This window comes from Lagopus leucura, unplaced genomic scaffold (genome assembly GCF_019238085.1).
Source record: "Lagopus leucura isolate 7727_CA_CO unplaced genomic scaffold, USGS_WTPT01 Super-Scaffold_100159, whole genome shotgun sequence".
In the NCBI taxonomy this organism is placed as follows: domain Eukaryota; kingdom Metazoa; phylum Chordata; class Aves; order Galliformes; family Phasianidae; genus Lagopus; species Lagopus leucura.
In genome coordinates, this window is record NW_024962335.1 from 15,163,025 (window position 1) to 15,181,937 (window position 18,913).

An 18,913-nucleotide genomic window follows, 5' to 3' on the forward strand; every position below is an offset into this window, starting at 1 on the left:
GTCATGGTTAATTCTAACTCTGCCCAGGTTTGGGCACCACATTTGAAGAGAGATAACAGTGAGCTGGAGAGAGGTCAAAGGAGAATAAAGGGGATGCTCAGAGTAGAGAATGTAGCAATTGCTTATGTCGTGTTCTACCTTTTCCAGTTAGCAGACTGTGATATTTTTTTCAGGAGAGGTGTGCACTTGTGCACAGCGAATGTATGCCTTTAGTTCTGATGTTCAGTTTTCTTCATTAGCTTTCAGAGAGCTGGAAGAAGTTGTCCACAACCTGAACAATGCCTCACCCTAGAGGATAAAAATTAAAGAGCATAAGGTCTTGAAATATATAAAAGACATTAGCCACCTTTATATTGCTAGCGCAATGCTGTAAGAAATAATAAGTTTAAACTACAGCAGAAAAGGTTCACTTGGGCTTAGTAAATATTTCCTAATAGTAAGGATAATAGCACAAAAATGAATTACCTGGAGGGAATAGGGGATCTCTGTCCTCTTTCACACTGGATTAGAGAAATGCCTCTTCTTTGAAGTAGAAGAGTTGTGCAGGTGATCATATAAGGTCCCTTCTGCAGCTTCAATTCTGCAAAACTGGGAAACCAAACCAAGCTACTAAACTGATGCCAAAGGTGATGCTTCAAGACCCTACTATGACTGTGGAAGCTGGACATTAATATGTATCCTGGTTGTTTACAACACAATTGAAGCCAGAGAGATGACAGGTAGACATTTCTAATTGCACCTGCTGCCTGCTTTAGTGGTTGGCAACTCTGCCCGCAGCATGGGGTTGGAACTAGATGATTTGAGGTCACTTCCAACCCAAGCCATTCTGTGATTGCATGATTCTGATTTTAAAGCCCAGATCACTGCCGACAGACCAGCTGAATTTTGAAGGTTCTGATTATAGTAGTACCACAACTCACTGAGCCTTATCTAGCCACAAATGCAACAAATCCCATTGAAATCTAAGTCATCAGTGCATACAAGGCAGAAGCATGCCAAAATGCTTTGCCAAGTGAAAACAATCTGAAGTACGTACTGTACTCAACAATAGCCCAAAGGATTGACATATCCAAGTCATACTGGGCAAAACGATAGTGAAACTCCATAAATACTGCTGCTGATTTGTAGGCATAAAGTGCTCCCCTGCCCCATAGCACTGCAAGCAGTGCTTCAGAGCTCAGAGGATGCACAGCTCTCCTCTTCATGCCAGTTATTTATTCTCAGGCTCTGCCCTCCTAACAGGGCCTGGGGTGAACATGCTTGGTCTCCTCATTAGGAGCCATTTTCCCTCAGACATTGCGTTCACACAAGTTGATCATTATGTTGTCAAGCCATGGGGACTCTGGCTGGCTTCAAGGATGTAAACTTGATCTTTGGCCAAAACAGCTCTTTTCCCAGTCCCCTGAGGGCCTGCAAAATGTCAGTGTTTTCAAGAGGCTGTGGCCTCCCCTCCCCGCATCTTGTCACAGTCCTGCTTACAGATCTGCTCTTCGGAGATTATTATTTTTATTGAAATGCTCAGGACTGCAAAGCAGCTGCACAGGAAATAAAACCAGGCCGCCTCGTTCCCTCCTCATTTCCACAGCAGGGGGGATGCAGTCCATTCATAATATGCCTCTTGTCATTCCCTCTCCTCCTCTGACACCGGGACAGCTAAAGGGGCACCCTGACAAAGCTGGCCTCAGCTCAGAGCAGCTGATAGTCCTGTTCTGGGATGGCCAGAGAAAGTGGCTGCAGCCTAGTCTGTGTGATGAGACCACCTGGCCAGGAACAATGTCCAAGGGATGGGAGGGTGGTGAGGAGCTGTGGAAGGATGACACTGAAAGAGTGAATTGTAAAAAGAGGAGCTGCTGGGTAACAGATCACAGAGGGGATGGCTACTCTGCAAAGTTCTGCACTCACATTCCCATCTTAATGAAGCCCCGGTGTCCTGAATGTCTTATCAGGAGAAGTTTTCTGCATAATGGAGGGCTTTCAGGCAAAGCCAGTACAAATTCTAAGGGGCCAAATCTTCTGGGAGATAGAATGAGCTAAATATTTATAGCTTGGCTAAATGACAACCGGCTGGATATCTGATGTAAATACCAAGGAGGGAAAGAAATGTTTTAAGGTGGCTTTGAGGGCAGAATTGAGGCAATCTGAACTAACAGGAAGCTTCAGACAAAATTCTCTTGATTTTTTGGGGTGCAAAAAATGAGGGCAGAGCATATCAGTAATGCCTTACGATTAAAGGGGCTCCAGAATCTCTTTGTGCAGGCGTTGGGATGGGTAACTGTATTAGTGTATCACTAAGGCAGCTAATCGTAGTCCATGCCTCTGTGCTTTCTGCAGGTACAGACTGTGGGTGGATGCCTGTGCGGAAATGTTTGGAGGTCTTGATATTTGTGCTGTCAAAGCTGTCCACAGCAAAGATGGAAAAGACTATATCATTGAGGTGAGAGCAAGGGCAACCTTGGGGAACTGTATCTGCAAACACTTTCCCTCAGAGTTTATATGCACCAATATGCTCACTCACACCAACATTCGAGGTCCAGCAGTCACTGCTCTAGGGTGCCCATTTGTCTCCTCCAAGCTCTGGTTCACTGATACGCAAGAGTCTAATTCACAGCCTCAGGCAAACTGACTGACTGGTGAGACTTCACCTGGAGTACTGCGTCCAGATGTGGAGTTCTCAGTACAGAGGAGATGTGGACCTGTTGGAGTCCATCCAGAAGAGGGCCACAAAAATGACCCAACGGATGGAACACCTCTCCTACAAAGACAGGCTGAGAGAGCTGGGGCTGTTCAGCCTGGAGAAGAGAAGGATGTGGGGGGACCTGATAGCAGCCTTCCAATATCTGAAAGGAGGCTGTAAGAAAGAAGAGGACAGACTCTTTAGCAGGTCAGTTGTGATAAGAGAAGGGGAGATGGTTTCAAATTGATAGAGGGAGATTTAGACTTAGTGGCTCTTGGAGCTAAGAATCAGTGTGTTCCTCAGCAGACCAGAGGCACAGATGGGAATGGGTGTACAGGACGCTCAGGTCATTTGAACAGGGAAGGGGGGGAAAAACTGGCCAGAAAATCCAAGTGGAAACCTAAGAGATGCCCTGGGGGAGAGAAAATGTGACCAGTAAGCAAGTGCCTCTGTCACTATGTGATTCAAGGAGGCACAGCATCTGACCTGCTGTAAACTCCGCCAACACAAGCCAGCTGAGGAAGATGAGCAGAGCCAGCCTATGGCTTCATGAAGGGGTGCTGACACACTGGAAAGATATGTGTGGGAGAGCAGTCCCACCCGCTGAGGGTTGGGATGCTGATGAGAACCACATGAGCCCTCCAGCGACTGCACATTCCAGCATTATGTATCTGCTCTCCGGGGAGCAGCGACCTGTCAAAGGGCATGTGATCCAAGCACCGTTGCCAGCAATGAAACGCTGGTGAGGCTCTGCCTTTGCTGTAGTGATGAGTCTGCTCCTGTGTGCAATTCATCAGCACCTAGAGGAGCATCCCCCAGAGCAAACTGCCTCCCTGCTCTGCACTTGTATATCTCTACGCACGTGTAGCTGAGAAAGGAAGAGCAGAAAAGCAGTCTTGCTAAAAACGAGCATAAGGACATTTGGACTGTATCCATACATGGTCAGATGTGAGATGTGGTTTTCATATCCCCACATCTATTCCTGCACGTAAGCCTATGTACGTGCACACATGGATAATTCTGTGCTTAAGGATTATATGCCTCTGCCTGGATATACCTCTGGCTTTTCACATCTGTCTGTGTCTGTGAGTGACTGCATGAAAAGCACAGCCACCCGCTGACAGCCATCACCACACACAGAGAAATGCACACTAACACTCCCCTCTCTCCAAGACCAAGGTAAAAAGCAACAGATCTAATACAGCACAAATTAGAAGACACACATTAGCTTCAGATGGGTCATGCTGAATTATCCCACCAGAAAACCTGATTGAGCAGCTCCGATGTACCAACACCAGCAGGCATTCAGATGCCAGGCTGACAGACACCGTTGGGAAAGGAGTAAAGCAGTGCAATACAAATAGCAGAACAAAGCCAAACAGGCATCTTTTCTACTTTATGCAGATCTGAGAGAGATGCTGACAAGTAATTAATTGCCTCCAGCCTATTTCCTGGGGTACTCTTCTTGGTCTGAAACTGATCCTTTATTTTGCTTTTTTCTTTTGATAGTGGGAAAAAAGAGACGTTTTTTGACAGTGCGACAGTTGTGTTTTTCTTGGTGAGAAGGAACAGTATGCAGTGACATGTTACATGAAAGCATGCCTAAATGGCCTGAACAAATACGGAATTTGCACAATGCAATTGCAGGCAGTAATTAATTTTCACAGTGCAAAGCTGTTCTCTAGGAAAGAATTGCAGAAGCAGTGATAAGCAAGTCTATGAAATGCAATTTATCACAGTGGTTCATTGCAAACAGAATCAGATTAAAAGAGATGAATTATCAGCAGAGGATAAGAATAATCTTTTACTCATGGTATTTGCTGCCACTTGAACTTCACCTTCATTTCCTTTCCTGTGGCAGATACCAGGACCTATTGCCCTTCTGCCCTTTAAAGCAACAACACACGTTGTCACTGGGCATGGTGTGAATGTGCTGACAGTTGGACTAGATGATCTTAGTGGTCTTTTCCAGCCTTAATGATTCTATGGTTCTACAAGTTCCATTTTCATGTGCAAAAGGAAATCTACTGATTTCTACAAAGTTTCACAGCTGTGAATATGATGGCAAATGTTGATTCTTCCTTTTCCTCTGATTTAAAGAACTCTATCATTTTAAAAGAATATTCAGCATGAACATTCCAAAGGCCAAACCCTCAAAAAAGCAAAAGTTAGGTACCACTGTTAGCAGCCAGATTCTCAAAAGAGCTCAGCAGTATGTATGGTCTCTCCCACCTCCTTTTTGGCAGTCTAACCCTTTTCTACATCTCTGCTATATTGACAAATATGGAGCAAGTGAGAGACAAGTAAAATGATCCACTTGATGCATTCTTCCTCCTGGATTGGCTAAGCCCTATCTGCTCTGGAGCCAAGCTGTGTGATGAGAGACATGCTCCCTGCTGGCCCTACCCATCCCTTCACCAATGTCTTATCTGTCCTTTTGAAATGCTTTATCATGTGTCCTTCCTTCTTTCCTTCCCTAAAAAATCCTCTAAAACCCCACTCTTGCACACCAGAGCACAGAAGAGCATGACCATCCTTTAGGCTTCAGCATCATAGAGGGGCAGGAGGAGGAGCAGGACGGGGTTTACCTCAGCCTCCTCTTTGCCATGCTGCTTTCCGTTCCCCCACGTCCCTTATCAGGCAGCAGCAGCTGCCTCAGGAGCAGCCACTGACCTTGGACAGCTGTGAAGGCCAGGACCATGTGTGTCAACATCTTATTTTGCTCAGCTGCTCTGTGTTTTTCTCAGCATTTGTGCAATCTATCTGTGATTCTGATATTTATAGAACCATAGAAACATTAAGGTTGGACGAGATCACCAAGATCACCAAATCCAACCGTCAGCTCATTCCCTACCATGCCCACTAACCACGACTCTCAGTGCCACATCCGTACAGCTCTCGACCACCTCCAGGGATGGTGATTCCACCACCTCTTTGGGAAGCCTTCCAGTTTGTTTATTTCGGCGCTGACGTCAGTGTCTGCCCAGCTGCAGGGCCACTCACCTTTCCTGGAGGAGACACAAAGTGACATCTCATGCTCCTTTCCACTCAAGTGACAGCCAGCTGTGTTCTTTTTGCTCACCGAAATCACTGTCATTCTCACAGGCTTTTTCCTATGTGTCTGACTGCTCACCCCCATATTGGCAGCCTCCCACAGTTCATGTCCCTCTGCCAGACACACACCACCCACACTGCAGGTGCCCTGATCCCTGGTGAATCTTCCTGATAACCAACCTACTCTCCTTCTATGACTAAGTGACGCTCCTAGTGGATAAGGAAAAGGCTGTGGATGTACTCCACCTAGACTTTAGTCTCCCACAGCATTCTCCTGGAGAGGCTGGCAGCTGGCAGTGGCTTGGACAGGTCATAGTCTCCATTGGGTAAAGAACTGGCTGGATTGCCAGGCCCAGAGAGTGGTGGTGAATGGAATTAAACCCAGCTGGTGACCAGCCATGAGTGGTGCTCTCCAGGGTTTGGTACTGGGTCCTGTCCTGTTTAGTATTTTTATTGATGACCTGATGAGGGGATCGAGTGCACCCTCAGTTAGTGGGCATGGTGGGGATGGGTTGATGGTTTTACTAGGTGATCTTGGAGATCTTTTCCAACCCTTGTGATTCTGTGGTTCTCTGTCTCAGATGGGACCTGCTCCAGGGTTCGTTCCCGTTGTACTTCTGCTTTATAAAATAGCAACTTTCCTTTCTGCTCCAGCAACTGCTGCCACAGAAATAAGGAAGAGCATTCTCAACGTGGGGAAATTAGGAGTTTTATTTTAGTTGGTTGGTTTCAAACTGAATTTTATCATTGGGAGGGTTAGGCTGGTCTGTCAGCAGACTAATGGCACCATCTAGTGGTCAGATGGGGCCCTCGAACGGTGCCTTGTGTGGAGCTGAGATCTCTTGCACGTTTGAACTGCAATCGCCAAACAAGATGGGAATGCTTTTAATGAGGGAGTTGGGGGGAGAAAAGCTGCTGAGAAACCTGCTGGAAAGCTCCTAGGAGCAGTGAGGTACAGGAGCATGCTGGCAGTTCCCTGCCGTCATGGATTTTACACTGCTAGGGAGACATATTTTCCTACCTCCCTTTTCGCAGAGAAACAGACTGAACAGCAAAGATAAGTCACTTTGTGTATTGAGCTGAGCATTTTTATCAGATCTTCTGCCTTCCTTCTTTCACACTCAGGGTCAAGTAGCCAGGGATATAAATGCCAAATTCATGCAAACTCCCACTTTAAATCTCCTGGGCATCTTCTCTAGAGTTTGCATGAGCCACCAATAGACATGAATGCAAATTAATAGCTTTTTCACAAGAACTGGCTAGCATCAACATACAAACTCAGTGAACTCATCTAGCTGATTTCCCTACTTTAACTTGAAAAAACAAAAAGAAAAAGAAAGTGTAAAACCTTCCATTTCACTCACAGCCTTGCAGCCTTGCCAAAGTGGATTGCACATCCAGTTGTTATCTGAGCATGAGTCAGTGCCTTTCTGGAGCAAAACAACCTTTAACTCTGCATCTCCAAGGTTCTTAACGTTTGGTTTAAAAATAAAAGCAGAAACAAAATAAACTCTGATATTTGGGTACAACTATATTTAATCCAGCTGAATCTTAACTTCATCATAGCGCAGCTCTTCCTGTGGGATTTAGCTAATGTTTGTGAAGAACTTGATTTAGAATGAACTGCTGAAAATGGTGTTCAGGACTGCTATGCACCTGAGGGGTTGCTGTGTTTCATTGCTATTGTTGTTGTCAGACCATTTTTTACCTCAAAAACCCTTTTACAGCTCTCTTTACCCCATAGCCACAGTTTTACATGCCAGCTTCCTCCAGCACAGTTCTAGTATTTGTTGGGAAGCAGTTGTGTCGTGACAATATCAAGAAGAAAAGCAGAGAATAAGTTACTTTTCTGTATTAGATGCCATCATTTTGGTAATGTTCTATTCATTATGTATCTGTGGAGTTTATTTCCCCTATCAGGGTGCAGTATTTTGTGTTTATTAATCCCAAATGTTTCCTGATTTGTGCCAGCACTAGTTACTTTCATCTCCCCAGACTTTAGTACAATGTGTTTCCATTCTCCTGTGCCTGCATGTGACCCTTTCTTCTGCAGTGTCTCCCCCAAATGCTGTGGCACAATGTTAGAGAAACCCCATCCACAAGAGTCATCTCCTCAGGAGATGAGAAAAAGCAAGTTTGTGTTTACTTGATTTAGAAAGCCTTCAGACACCAGAAGACGTGGCTTGGCTTTCAAATTGTTAAGGGGTGGAAGATGGGGTGTGGTGGAAGCATTGGAAGGCACTGGCACAGGTTGCTCAGAGGAGTGGTGGATGCCCCATCCCTGGAGTCATCCAAGATCGGGTTGTAGGGGTTCTGAGCACCCTGTTCATTGCAGGTGTCCCTGTTCATTGCAGGTGAATTGGACCAGATGGCTCTCAAGGGTCCCTTCCAACTCAAACAATTCTATGAAGTACATGTCATTTCCAAAAACACCACAGTGAAATCCCAACCAAATATATTTTAGCATGGAGGGGATTGATGACTAGAGGTGTTTGTAAGAATGCCAGGGACATGAAGCAAGGTAGTGTGATAGGTGATCTGAAACATGCATCTGCCACCAGGAGCTCTCCTTATTAACTGCTGCTCTTCCCTCTCTTGGCAGGTAATGGACAGCTCGATGCCCCTGATTGGGGAGCATGTGGAAGAGGACAGACAGCTGATAGCCGATCTGGTTGTTTCCAAAATGACTCAGCTTGTCAGCACTGCTGGATCTACCCCATCACCACTGAGACCTTGGGTATGAGAGAATAGAGACGTTTTGGTCAAGACGTTTCCTCAAACTCTTTTGTTCCCTCTTTTTCCTGTGTGTGTGTGGTAATCAGAAGTCTCATAGAGTTGAACAGTCCCACATGAGAGTGTGTTGTATTGATTGATTCTCACCCTTCCAAAGAAGTCTCTTGCAGATAGCTTGCATTGCATGCCCCTAAGAAATGGTTTGCTCTCCCTTCCTCCCCTTCTTCATAGCTGTGGTACCACAGTGGTACTGTGGGCCATGCATGTGCATACACATTCTGGCTTGCTAAATTAAATCCCATTTTTATTGAAGACAACATTTTTAGAGGTGTTTGCAACTCTCTGCTTCACCTCCATCCAACACCCAGTCCTCAGGATAGGCTTCATTCCTGTTTTTGCATCCCTGATCAGTAGGAGACTTAACTACTGTTGAATCCATATAAGAACATGTCATTGTTGCATTTAATGTGCCTCATGGCACATTCAGTCTAAAGGTGCATGTGCTACACTTCTTGCAGCATCTAGCAGGGAGCCAAGAACAAAGGGTTGAGGACAACAAAAACTGTACAAAAGAAAGAATAGGAAGAGTAAGCAGGATAAGGGATAACACTGATTGCAACACACTGGATTCTATGGCTTTCTGCCTCTGTCATACAACAGCTCACTCCCTTCTAAACCAAGTCCCAACATGCAGTGTACTCAGAGTAACTCCAAAACAGATTTTTGCTAGAGTGGAGAGGGTAAACATTTAACAGACACTAAAAATGGTTTGGGATAGAGAAAGTGATACAGACAGGATAGGATTTACTCTGGCCAGAATGGAATCAACAAATGCCATCTGAAATAACAAAGATATAGAGTGTATAAATGAAGAGCAAAGGGGAGGCCTGCAGAAACTGAGAAGAAAACGGACAGATACATCTGTTGTCTGTGTCTGTGATGTACTGGTACAAGACTGGATTGAATTACAACGGACCTAAAATAGGGCTAAAACAAGAACAAAACAAATGGTCTTGGAAGGATAAGATGTCAAATAGAATGTTTAAATAAGAATCCTCATCAAGAATACAACCTACAAATAATCTGTACACGAGATCAAGAAAATTAAAATCACAAATGTTTTAACTGCTGTTTTACTATAGAAAAAGACCTGGGTACAACAAACATTGCAGTAACTGTACAAATTACAATTGCCACAAAATGTACAACAAACATTGCAGTAACTGTACAAATTACAATTGCCACCATAATGTCATAATGCATAGTTAAAAATTGACAGAGAGATATCATTGAATGCAAGGCAAGTGAGATGCAGAACTGGAGCTACAGCTGTAGACTTCCACAGAATCAAGAAAAAGAAAACAATTCTTAATACAAGGTGAGCAGTATTGAATACAGAATCACAGAATCATAGGGGTTGGAAGGGACCTCCAGAGATCAGCGAGTCCAACCCCCAAAGGCAAAAGCAGAGAAATACACAGAAATATTAATTCTTGGAAATCCAATGTGTATGCATAGAATATCTACACATTATTGTGGCTATCTGTACAAGTTTCTGGATCAAAAAAAAAAAAAGTAAATTAAGAAACTGACAGAAATGGAAGAAGCAAAAAGTTTTATTAAAGTGAAACTACAGTTATTGAAAAGCAAGTCCAATAACATGGTGGAACAATAAGTCAGAGAGAGTTCACAGTGCTTTTAGGTAACTTCTGGGAACTGCAGAATCCAAGTGCAGTAGGAAAGAGCAGCTTGACCATTCCATGATTCTGCGATTCTATGACTTTACGATTCTATGACCTAGCCTTCTAAATCACCCAGATACTGAGGAAGTGAACATGTAGTACTAGGCTTGATGTCCCAAGAACAGATGTGGTATCAAAAAATAACCATATGGCACAGACAGATAGAAAAGGTGATTTTAGTAAAACTAACAAGTTAAGAAAAAGCTCCCTTGTACTATAAGCAACTCTTTATGGATGTTATTTAAGAGAACATTGTTTTCCTGAATACATACATACATGGCAGATCTGCTCCTGTATGAGGAATGCAAGAAATAAACTCCTAGACCTAATGGCAAAGTAGAAGGAGACATTGAAGATGGACAAAAAAATCTTCCAGATTTGGAAATATGACATTTGCAAAGACCTTTACATCTATGTACAAGGAAACCGCAGTGGGATGGAATTTGATTCTGAAGATCAGATGAAAGAAAGAATGAAACAATTTCTCGGAGTTCATCAGAAGATGGAACCCTACCAAAGGATTGCTAAGCTCTGTGGATCATCCAGCATTAAGGGAGGAAAAGAAGACAACACAGACAGAATGTGGCTCTACTAACTGTAATTGCTGGAAGTGAAGAACTTCTTAAACTATACATAGATTTTCCTGATAAGAAAGACACAGCAGAGCACAAACTCAGTGATTAAATTAGTGATGATCGATATTTTTATAAAATTATTAAGCCCCTGATCCAGCTGGCTACATCCAATGAAACGAATGTAGCAAGTGAATCAGCTGCCAAAAAAGCACTATTTCATTAGAAACAGTTATTACTCCATAGGATTGGTGTATAATACAAAATCTATATTTGAAAAGGCTTTAAGAGTAATATAGAAATATGTACATAAGGAAGCCATAGACCTTAAAAATTATCTCAATAACTAATTTTAAAATTAATGCAGAAGACGTATAAACCAACAGAACTGTGACTTAAGAGCATTCACCACAATCTTTTTATACTGAAGAAAAATGATCCATCAATCTTCCTTTGATTCTTTGCCCATCAGCAATTTGAGAATATATTCATAAAGTGGTAGATAGCGGGAAGTCAGTCAAAATAATATAGCTTCACTGTCTCTAAGGCAAGGTACCAGATGAGCTATTGAAGAAAGCGAGGAGAGAGAGGGACTGAAAGGCAAAGTTTCACTGTGGAACAGAATCTGGCCTCTGATGAAGACATAGATCTGAGAGATTTTAAATCTTGCAAATAGTTAGCAAAGTGGAAATTAAAGGATACTAAACATGGTCCTGTCACATTAATAACTAGCTATTAATTGGGTTGATTGAGCGCAGGACTTCACAGAATCATAGAATCATTGGGTTGGAAGGGACAATTAAAGGCCATCTATTCCAACCTCATTGCAGAGAGCAGGTACAACTACGGGTAGATCAAGTTGCTCAAAGCCTGATTCAGCTTGACCTTGTAAAATATTAATAGCAACCATTTTTTTCATGGCAACCGTATGATGTACAGTTTTATGGTTACAGCTGCAGCTCTCTCACGGCTCTCTGCCTCATTTCTGCTGTTTCCCCTCTTTGTTTTCTTTGCAGAGGCTGAAGGACCTTGGGTGGCCCTCACCCCTTCACCTCTGCCTCAAAATGCTGTTTTGCCTTCGTCTCTTGGAAGCCTTGGGTTGGGTACAGGCAAAGGCTATAGAGGCCAATATGACTCCCTTTCTCTAATCAAGTCTAATCAGAGATGTCTTACGGGATTAGGATAGTGCACTTCCACCAAAACAAGACAAGGTTTAGTGCCTCAAGCTATGCAGCACTAGAAGCTATGAAATGGAAAATTTCCTTTGTTTCCCCCCACCACTTTTTGGCATGTCCTAGATAAATAGTGCACAAGATGGGCTGGCAACCTCATCACATTGATGCTAGTCAGTTGAAACTCATTTTACTGCGTCCAACTATGAAACATTTCTTCCCATTTCCAAAATCACTTAGCTCATTCTGCTGACCTTCCAGGATCTTCGACAACCCCTTTATCACTGTGTTCCCCATGTAAATAATCTGGCACATACCAGTCTATCTGTCTCCAACTTCCCGTGTTCTTTCATAAACAATTTTAGGCAATAGGCTTACACAGACTTTTGTTAACCTTGGACCAAGCTCTACGTGCAACAGTTCTGTATTGCTTAATCTATTTATTAAAATAGATGTCAGAAAGAGTAAACAGTGAGAGGGAAGAAAGTGCAGATGGCACCAACTTATTTGGGTTAGTCAGAACCAAGGATGGTAGCGAAGAACTTCTGACAGAGCTGTGTATGTTAAGTCACCACAATAGTAAACTGTGCTGGAGACTGAAAAGTAAGCTGAACTAGGGGTAAAGAGGAGAAGAATATAAACAGTAGGTACACCTTGCAAGTCCCACTAACTGTGCCACTTGAAAAAGACATTGTAGCAAACAGACTAATGAAAAGCATTACTCAGACTAGGGCTGTGTTGGCATGGGAGAAGCAAGGAATTTGGATGCACAAGTAATGATTTGGTGACAGAGAATCAAGATAGTGCTTCATCTGCAGTGATGCAAGCAGACCTGCTTCTGGCATCTGCAGGAAGGACTGCAAAGCCAGGAAAGAGAAGTGTGTGATGAAAATGATTAGGAGCCTGGAAACATTCCCATGGAGGGAGCGAAGGGATTCAGCCAGTTGGCTTTAGAAAGGACATAAATCAGAGAGGGGGCAGTAAAAGCCTACAAAATAATGAATGGCCTAGCAAAGGTAGGTTGTGAGAACTATTCTCAAACTCAAATAACGGAGTTGAGAAGTCTGGAAGGTAGTGAGGCTGAGAGAGGAATAAATTTCAAAGGGTCCAGGTGTCGATGTTTAAAAATATCTGCAATTGTTGCAAAAATTACGTGGAGCAGATAGTAAGCTTCATGTTTCATGGTTTACGCTGGTCCTTACTTACTAGCAATCAAGATAAGACCCCTTAGGGTAAATATATGATTACTCCATAGAGGTTTCCATGGTTCACCCCTTTTTCCTTTGGAGCATCTGGTGCTGGCAACTGTCCAAAATGGGAAATGGGACCAAGAGATCCCTCAGGCCTGATAAATTCGGCAATTCCCGATTGCCTGAAAACATTATAAACCATAACTTCACTGTTATTCCCTGTGAGCAAACAACTTATGTGCTCATTATTATTCAGCTCTCTCTTTCAGTCCCTTGAAATTTTACCAGCGAGATGCTGTGTGTATATACTTAACGAACACTTCAGGATTCCATTATTCCTATTACCTCTGGGCTTCTCTCTGGGGACTCTGTTTTAACAGGAATGGCTTTTTTCTTTTCTTTTTTTCCTCTAGCCTCCACAAGTTCAGCCTCAGACAATGAAAACTCAGCCTGGACCTCAGCTTGCACAACTGTCTCAGCCACGGCCTCCTCCCCAAGGTACAGTTGTTTGGGACCCTTATGATCACATGGACTGTGAGACTTCAGTTTGCTTTCCAAATAAAAGCTCTGAAGATAAGGTCTCACTCATTGTTTCAATTCACTGATAAGCAGCCAGCAGATTCCGTGAGCCATTAAAGGAGCTACTGTAATACTCTACAGTAGCTCAGAGAGTGAGATGAAAATCTAGTACAGATTCAGCTGATAACACTGTTAGGGTTTGGATCAGCAAAGCATTGCCACTTGATGTTGCATTGGATCAGGGTTTGGAGCACACTGTATTTGTGTTTACACAAAGCTGTAGCAGCTAAAAGTGTAAAGAAGTGATAGGAAGATGTGGGTGCTGTCACACCTGGAGTAGATACCAAGATGGTGACACCGGGATCCTTGATCCATCCATACACACATTGCTCTGTCACCAAGGAAGAGCACACCCCCAACTTCTCTTGACAGCAGAAGCAGTCTTGACTTGTGGCTTGGCCAGAACAACACGTTTGGTTTACTGTCCAGATTTAGCCTGAGGTGTTGAGGAATGGGGCTGCTCTATAGGTACCTCACATCACAATAAGCATTCAATTCACCTCCAGACCATCCTTTTTTGCCACCTTTGTCCCTTCCTCCCTTTGCAATCTCCTCCCAAATAAAATCACACTTCTAATTACCTTTTCCTCGTCAGTTCCAGCTTTGCTATTTCTAAAATTTTGCATTCCTCATACCAAGTATGGTATTACTGATATGATGACTTAGGAATCATTGGCCTTGTAGGATACTTCTTTCCTGAACGTGCCCAGCATTCCCCTCCAATTCTCTGTGATGTTTTTTTCTCACAGCTCCCACTTTGACCACGTGAAATCCAACTAGTCTCACAACACTAACTTTTGCCAGCTTTTCACACTGCTATGTTATATCCAGCAATATCTCTGAGCCAAGGCTGACTCAGTAGCCTAGTCTTTGCTCACAGCTTTAATGACTAAGATTGAGCTGCATGCAGTTTTTTCAAATTAGCAAAAGTGAGTAGTGACCAAAATAATCAAGTTCAGAATCTGTTTTGAGGGTCTGCTACTAATATGGCTGAAACCAGCTGCTGATAATGCTGGAACAAACCTATGTATAATGATAGGGTGTACAGTTTTGCATAAAAATGTTGGCCCCGTGAAGAGCCTGTTGACCCAAACCAATCTTCCTTCCCAATGCAAGTGCTTACCAAGAACAAGAAATATTAATTACATGGAAAAGTACAGCACATTGAAGCAACTTATTTTGGGTAGAGTGGCAAAACTTCTTTAATTTTTAAAGAAATAAAGAAATGGACTACAAAAGCTCTAGAGACATGGGCATGACACCAGTGCTAGATTTTCTTTTTTTGTGAAATAGGATTTTCCTTATCCTTTCGCATGAAACTGCTCTGAGTAGTCTCTCCTCTTAGCAAATATCATCCCTCCATATAGATGCTACTTGCTCATTTTCCACGTGACCTTCCTCATGCTTATTATCTACACGACCCTTCCAGGTGGACCACGCCAGCCTCAGGCATCTCAGCCTCCACGGACAAATGCACCTCCGCAGCAACGGCTCTCTCCTCAAGGACAGCAGCCTCAGAGTCCCCTGTCCACTTCACCTCAGCAGCAAAGGTCACCTGGATCTCCACAGCAAATCCGATCGGCAGCTGGATCCTCTCCAGTCCAGGCTTCCAAGGCAGGCGTGTTCCCACCACAGCAGCCCAGACCTCCTGCCCAAGGCCGGGCTCCGAGCCAGCCAAGCCCCACCGAAACGTCCAAGCAGCAAGCCACCCCACAGCCACATCTGAAGTAGGTGCTCCGTTAAACCACTGGTAATTGCAGATACTAAAATAAGGCTTTCAAAAAAAGTTTGTCAGGCAAAACTTGACAGGCAGCAGTCCCCAGGGACAAAGGCCTGGGTAACTGTGAGAGACTTCAGAAGTACAAATGCCAGGCACAACTCAGGTCACCAGTGATTCTGCTGTCTTCCTGCTATCAGGAAGAACCAGTTGTACTTTACATCTATTAAGACTTCACATTCATCCTCTTGTTCATGTGCTTATTGCTAAATGTGTGCTCTGTCCCGACCTTATCAATACACTACTGCCTTTCCAGCAGGGTATGCAATCATTACCCTTACAGACTAAGCAGCACAGTATCATAGAATCACAGAATGGCTTGGGTTGGAAGGGATCTCAAAGATCATCTGACTCCAACCCCTTCTCTGTAAGCATGGTTGACAACCACTAGATCAAGTACTGGATCAGGTTACCAAGGGCCTCATCCAACCTGGCCTTGAATGCCTCTTGTAGACAAGGCATCCATAGCTACTCTGGGCAGCCTGTGCCAGCATCTCACCTCCCCCTCTGTGAAAAACTTCCCCCTTACATCTAACCTAAATCTCCCCTCCTTTAGTTTAAAAACATTCTCCCTTGTCCTATCACTATCTAGTTGTGTAAAAAGTTGATTTCCCTCCTGTTTATAATCTCCCTTTAAATATTGGAAGGCTGCAATGATGTCTCTCCATAGCCTTCTCTTTTCCAAGCTAAACAAGCCCAGCTGGCTGAGCCTGTCTTCATAGAAGTGCTTCAGCCCCCTGATCATCTTTGTGGCCCTTCTCTGGACCCTCTCTAACAGCTCCACATCCTTCCTGAGTTGGAGGCCTCAGATCTGCATGCAGTACTGCAGATGGTGCCTCACAAGGGCAGAGCAGAGAGGGGCTATCTCCCTGCTGGCCTCCCCTCAGCTGATGCAGCCCAGGTCACTGTTGGCCTTCCAAGCTGTAAGGATACACTGCTGGCTCTTGCTAAATTTTTCATCTACCAAGTCGTTTTCAGCAGGGCTACTCTCAAGGAGTTCTTCCCCCAGTCTGTACGCGTATCTGGGATTGCCCCACCTGAAGTGCAACACCTTGCACTTGGCTTTGTTGAACCTCACTAGGTTTACACAAGCCCAGCTTCTGAGTTTGTCAAGCTCCCTTTGGATGACATTCCTTCCTTCTGCCACATAACTGCACCACTCAGCTTGGTGTCAGCTGTGAACTTGCTGAGGGTGCGCTCGATTCCATCACCTATGTCACTGTCCTACATCATTGATAAAGATGTAAAAGAGTGTAAGTTCCAAGGTAGAACTTTCTGGGAAACACCAGTTGTCACTGGCCTCCATCTGGACATACAGCCATTGTCCACAACTCTGACTGTGATCTTCCAACCAATTCCTTATCCACTGAATAGTCTATGCTTCAAACTCATCTCTCTCCAATTTAAAGATAAGGATGTGGTGAGGGACCACATCAAAAGCTTTGCACAAGTCCAGGTAGATTACATCAGTTGCCCTCTGTGGCACTAATACATAAACAGAACTCCAGATGGTGACTGTATGCTTAAGAGCACTGATGGAACACTGAATTATTGCACATTTTTTGTAGCAGCCTTTTCTGCCACCCTTGGTGGAATGTATCTGACTCCACCAGGGCAGGAGAGTTTCGCAATAAAATGTTTGGTGTTGACCAAGTGGGTGCAAAGAAAAATTGGCACAAACAGACCAGTGATAGAATGTCAGCTAGAATTGTAAAGAGAGTTTTTAGACAGAAAAGAGTGATGTTCTGGAACACATTTTCAGTGATCATGTCAACAATTAGTAAGGCAAACTGAGAGCGGAGAACTAACAGATCAAAATACTATTGCTAAGGACGCAGTCTCTGTACTTTAGTTCAGGAACTTTAATTCAGAGTCTGGTCTTGTGCTGAATTCCTACTGTGGACAAGAGAAACCACTCAGTGACAAAGCACAGTAGAAAGAAAAAAAAAGGAAATTTACTTCATAAGCACAGACCAGATCTGAACTAAAACATTAGGGGGTGTACACCCAGTGAGGCCAACCAAAAGACTGTGCACACAGCAGAGTCAGAGTAGGCATGCCAAAGAGGCTAGGCAACAGCACACTTTGCATGGGACACGGCTACCACTTTGTGCAGTCCCAAAATGGATCACCATTCATGGTGTGGCTGGTGAAAGAAAGGTGATCTTCAGTATAAGTCTATTCTTCTGTATTAACAGTTACATGATCTCAGTATTTGTTGGAAGAGTAGCACCAAATGGCAATTGTGGGTTTTTAATCAAATGCCTTCATAAACAGTTAAGAGTTCTGGACTGTGATACTGGAGCCACCCATCCCCTACTCTCCTGTTCTCCCCAGTTCCTGGATGTCTTAGCATATGGAGATTCTCCTTGCTTTTTTTGTTTTTTTTCTGGAGTGTCTCTGCAGTGAAGCACAAAGCATCAGTAAACAGCTGTAAAAAAGCACCTTCTCCTGCTGAGTCTGAGTTTCAACTCTGTTTTCCATTTCAGCAAGTCGCAGTCCCTGACAAACACCTTCAGCATATCTGAGTCATCTCAGAGGGGGAATGCCAATGAAGATGAAGCAAAAGCTGAGACCATCCGCAACTTGAGGAAATCATTTGCTAGCCTGTTTTCCGATTAACAGCCCTGCAGCTGGGTTTGTGCTTCGGCCAGCCCTCACTCTTTGTACAGCAAATGTCATATTGGAATATACTCAGTGGTACCCAGCAATTTACAGCTAATACCTGGGTAAAAGGAATTGAGAAAACTACAGTTGTTTTAATACGAAGAAGATATTCTAATGACAGCCTGAAAGGTGACTGTATAAAAGCAGCATTATTTCATTGTTTTTTGTGCATAATCAGAATTATGTTTGTTCAAGTGACTGAGTTGTAAATCAAATTTTACTCCCGCTAATCCCTGTGGAGACTACAGTTATGACAGTGAAAACTAGATTTTATTTTGGTTTGTATATAGTCCATACAATCACTAACTTCCAATTACAGAATCCTTGTTGAGGCTGAGCTAAAAAGAATATAGGATTATTTCAGAAACAGATGTGCAAAAAACTAGTAGTCACAGACTGATAAAGCCTGAGTATGGAAATACAGTGAACTATGGAACTTCACAATACCAACTTCACTTAAAGTCATTTTTCAGAGTAAACTACATTCAAATAAGATACAGTGCCACGCATCGGTAGCTGCCAAAGATCACATGAGCAGGTTAGCCAGATGGACTGATAGTTTGTTCCAGATCATTCTGCTCATAGCAGTTAAAATGTACTTTTCATGCCTTGCATTTATGTCCCCAGCATGTGATTCCCAAATCTTCAGAAAAAAATGTTACGTTCAAATCCAAAATAACCTGAGAAATGGGCTTTCCAAACACACACACACACACACACGGAGAAAACAACTTCTCTCCTTGCCCCAGGAAA

At 43.5% G+C, this 18,913-nt stretch overlaps 1 protein-coding gene across 2 annotated transcripts in view; it reads left to right on the forward strand.

Moving 5' to 3' along the window:
• Positions 1–18,196, forward strand: part of SYN3 (synapsin III) — a 176,895-nt gene extending 158,699 nt beyond the window's left edge. For both annotated transcript variants that reach the window (XM_042889639.1, XM_042889638.1), the window contains 5 exons: positions 2,332–2,434; positions 8,331–8,465; positions 13,551–13,635; positions 15,146–15,443; positions 17,983–18,196. In XM_042889639.1, the coding sequence (XP_042745573.1) occupies positions 2,332–2,434; positions 8,331–8,465; positions 13,551–13,635; positions 15,146–15,443; positions 17,983–18,115 (754 nt within the window). In that variant the 3' untranslated portion in view covers positions 18,116–18,196. The remainder of the gene's footprint in view (positions 1–2,331; positions 2,435–8,330; positions 8,466–13,550; positions 13,636–15,145; positions 15,444–17,982) is intronic.
• The last annotated feature ends 717 nt before the right edge of the window (positions 18,197–18,913 follow it).